Raw genomic sequence first — 3,090 nt, forward strand, 5'->3', positions numbered from 1 at the left:
GGTCACAAGTTTGCTCTAAGCAAGCCAGGCTGGCCAATGACTGCGAGCTTGTTCTCCTCTGGCGCCCTCGCTTGTCCGCGACTTCCTGAGAGTTCTGCACTTCCTACGCGCACCGGCCGAGCGTCCCCAGCATCTTTAGCTCTGGTTTGTTGGGGGTCCCGGGCGTGGCGTCTGCCGTCACTTCCGGCGCCCTTCCGCCTCCTGGGCGACCTGGGTCCTCCACTTCCCAGCGCCTTCAGCCGGGAACGTCGGCGCTGGGGTTACGGTTTTCCTTCGGGCGACCGACCAACCGGAAGCGGAAGTTCATTCTGTGGATGCTCTCGCAGCCTTCGGGGCGGCAGAAACCGCAGAGACCCGGGACGGCGCCATGGAGCACGTGACGGAGGGTGCCTGGGAGTCGCTGCAGGGGCCGCTGCATCCTCGGGTGCTCGCAGCACTGCGCGAGTTGGGCTTCCCCCGCATGACGCCGGTGCAGGTATCGCTCCCGCGGGGGACGCGGGGCTGGGCGGTCGGCCGCTCCATTGCAGCCGCGGGCATCAGGGAGAGAGAGCCGTTCCGGGGCTGGGTTCCTTACGCCCTCAGGATCTCAGACTTGGCAGTGCCCGAGGAGTCTACGCTATCCTCCCCAGGGGTGGGGTGCGGTGCGGTGGTGTCTCAGCCCTTCCTGCCTGCTCTAGCTGGGACTTCGGACAGTGGCTCATTCTGTGCCCTTTCTATCCGAGAAATGCTGAGAACCACCTCGTTCATAGCATTGTGGGGATGACATTAGGTTCAGGTGGGTGCCCAGTCACCGTTACCTCTTATTATGTGGGGATAGAGTCTCTCTGGCCCAAAATGTATTTTAAAAAGCCAACAAAAAACTCAAACCATTTATTCAGGACCTGGTGTGTATCCAGGTCTCATCAAGGCTCTAGAAACTTGGCAGACGTGGTACCTACTCAGATGTTAGAGAAAGAACCATAGGAACGGGCCAGGCTGCGGTGGCTCACGCCTTTAATCCCAGGATTTAGGAGGCAGAGGCAGGCGGATTTCGGAGTTCGAGGCCAGCCTGGTCTACAGAGTGAGTTCCAGGACCGCCAGAGAAACCCTGTCTCCAAAAACCAAAAAAAGATAGAAAAAACGTAGGAACGAAGTAATATAGCGCTTGCAGACAATGATGAAGGAACTGACATAGACTGATGTGCTTTATAGCCAAGGAGCTGGCCTCTGGGGGAATTTATCATTATCTTGAGATCCAAAGGATCCGGAGGACTGGGGTGATCAGGTAGAAGCTAACTGCCACAGAGAGAAATTCCAGTGCAAATGCCCTGGGGCTGGGGGTAAATCCAATGCTTCCAGGGGCTGGAGGGATGGTTCAGTTCAGTGGTTGAGAGCACTTTCTGCTCTTGTAGAGGACCAGGGTTGAGTTCCCAGAATCCACATTGAGTGCCTCACCACTGCTTATAACTCAATTCTTGGAAATCCAACACTCTCTTTGCCTTGTACCCTTCCTCCATGCATGCAGTGTACATACAGACTAGGAGGCTCAGACAAATAAATCAAAATCAGTTAAAAAACAAAACAAAACAACACGTCCGTACTTCCAGCTCCTTCCTAGTTCAAGGAGGAACAGTGGGAGTGTCAGGACTTGAATCCAGAACTCCTGGACACACTTGGCCTCATAGACAACTCACAGTGTTACTCTTTGTCGCTTGGTCTGTAGACAGGGTTTCACTACTGTGCCCTCACTTGTCCTTGAACTCACAGAGCTTTGCCTGTCCCTGCCTCCTGAATGCTGGAATTAAAGGCCTGTGTCGCCACACCTGGCTATAACTTGTCGCATTTAATTCAACCCTTTGTGGTGACCGGTTTACTGGGGATCCCCTTGGGGTGGGATCCATTGTGACTTTAGTCAATCCACTGAGTGCCTAGGACATGGGTCTCCTGATATTTAGTTCTGGTAATTTTTTTTAACCAGTCCTTTGTAATCTCTCCCCACAGTCTGCCACCATCCCTCTGTTCATGAAAAACAAAGATGTCGCCGCAGAAGCTGTGAGTATCCCATGCAGTACAGTCAGTCTCTCGTTCTCCTAACTGACTGGAAAGTAAGTCAAAAGCGCTGTCTATTGGCAGGTGACTGGTAGTGGAAAAACCCTGGCTTTTGTCATCCCTATCCTGGAGATTCTTCTGAGAAGGGAGGAGAAGTTAAAGAAGAACCAGGTGAGGTGGGCTGGCTGGTTGTCATAGAGGCAGGGGGGATCAGGCCTGAGGGAGAAGCTGGATAAATTTGAGTCCAGCCCTGTTTGGTATCTGACAAGTCTGTTTTTGGATTTGCCTGCTTGTTATACCACAGTCGATGCTGGGGCCCTATCATGGCACTGGGGTGTGTTCTCAGTCACCTGTGGAGATGGGTAGAAATGCCATTTTAGCTTTCATACTGTTAGCAGGTAGCCTTGGGAGTTATCCCTCATGCCTACCTTAGATTAAGTCCCAACCTTGTGCTTATTAGGAAAGTGCTGTAGCCTTGAGCTAAATCCCTAACCCCTCCTTTTTGTGGCTACTACTGGTGATTTTGTTATTTAAAATGCCCTCAGTGGGGGCTGAAGGGATGGCTTAGTGAATAAGAACTTGTTTTTGCAGAAGATCTGGATTTGGTTCTCAGATCTGCTTAGGGACTTACAACCTGCTATCAATTTAGTTGTAGGGAATCTGGCGTAGTCTTCTGGCCTTGGATGCACAGTGTACATGTCCATGCTTGGAGACAAAACACTCATGCACATACAATAAATAAAATGTTAAAAAAATAAAGCCTCCAGGATTGGCTGGGGATAGTGTTGGACACCTTTAATCCCAGCCCTGGGAGGCAGAGGCAGGTGGATCTCAGTGAGTGTGAAGCCAGCTCTAAGAATGTGAGAAATACAGACAGAGGCAATTGGAACCAGCCTCGCCAGGACTCCACTGCGAGTGTTTTCATTACTGTCCTATTGCTGTGAGAAGACACCATGACCGCCAGGCGGTGGTGGCGCACGCCTTTAATCCCAGCACTCGGGAGGCAGAGGCAGGCGGATTTCTGAGTTCGAGGCCAGCCTGGTCTACAGAGTGAGTTCCAGG

General features: G+C 52.1%; 1 protein-coding gene across 1 annotated transcript in view; it reads left to right on the forward strand.

Moving 5' to 3' along the window:
- Positions 1 to 170: 170 nt before the first annotated feature.
- Positions 171 to 3,090, forward strand: part of Ddx55 (DEAD-box helicase 55) — a 16,314-nt gene continuing 13,394 nt past the window's right edge. The window contains 3 exon segments of the mRNA XM_021186833.2: positions 171 to 475; positions 1,981 to 2,031; positions 2,113 to 2,199. Coding sequence (XP_021042492.1) covers positions 368 to 475; positions 1,981 to 2,031; positions 2,113 to 2,199 — 246 coding nt within the window. The 5' untranslated portion in view covers positions 171 to 367.

Source organism: Mus pahari, chromosome 23 (assembly GCF_900095145.1).
Source record: "Mus pahari chromosome 23, PAHARI_EIJ_v1.1, whole genome shotgun sequence".
Taxonomy (NCBI): domain Eukaryota; kingdom Metazoa; phylum Chordata; class Mammalia; order Rodentia; family Muridae; genus Mus; species Mus pahari.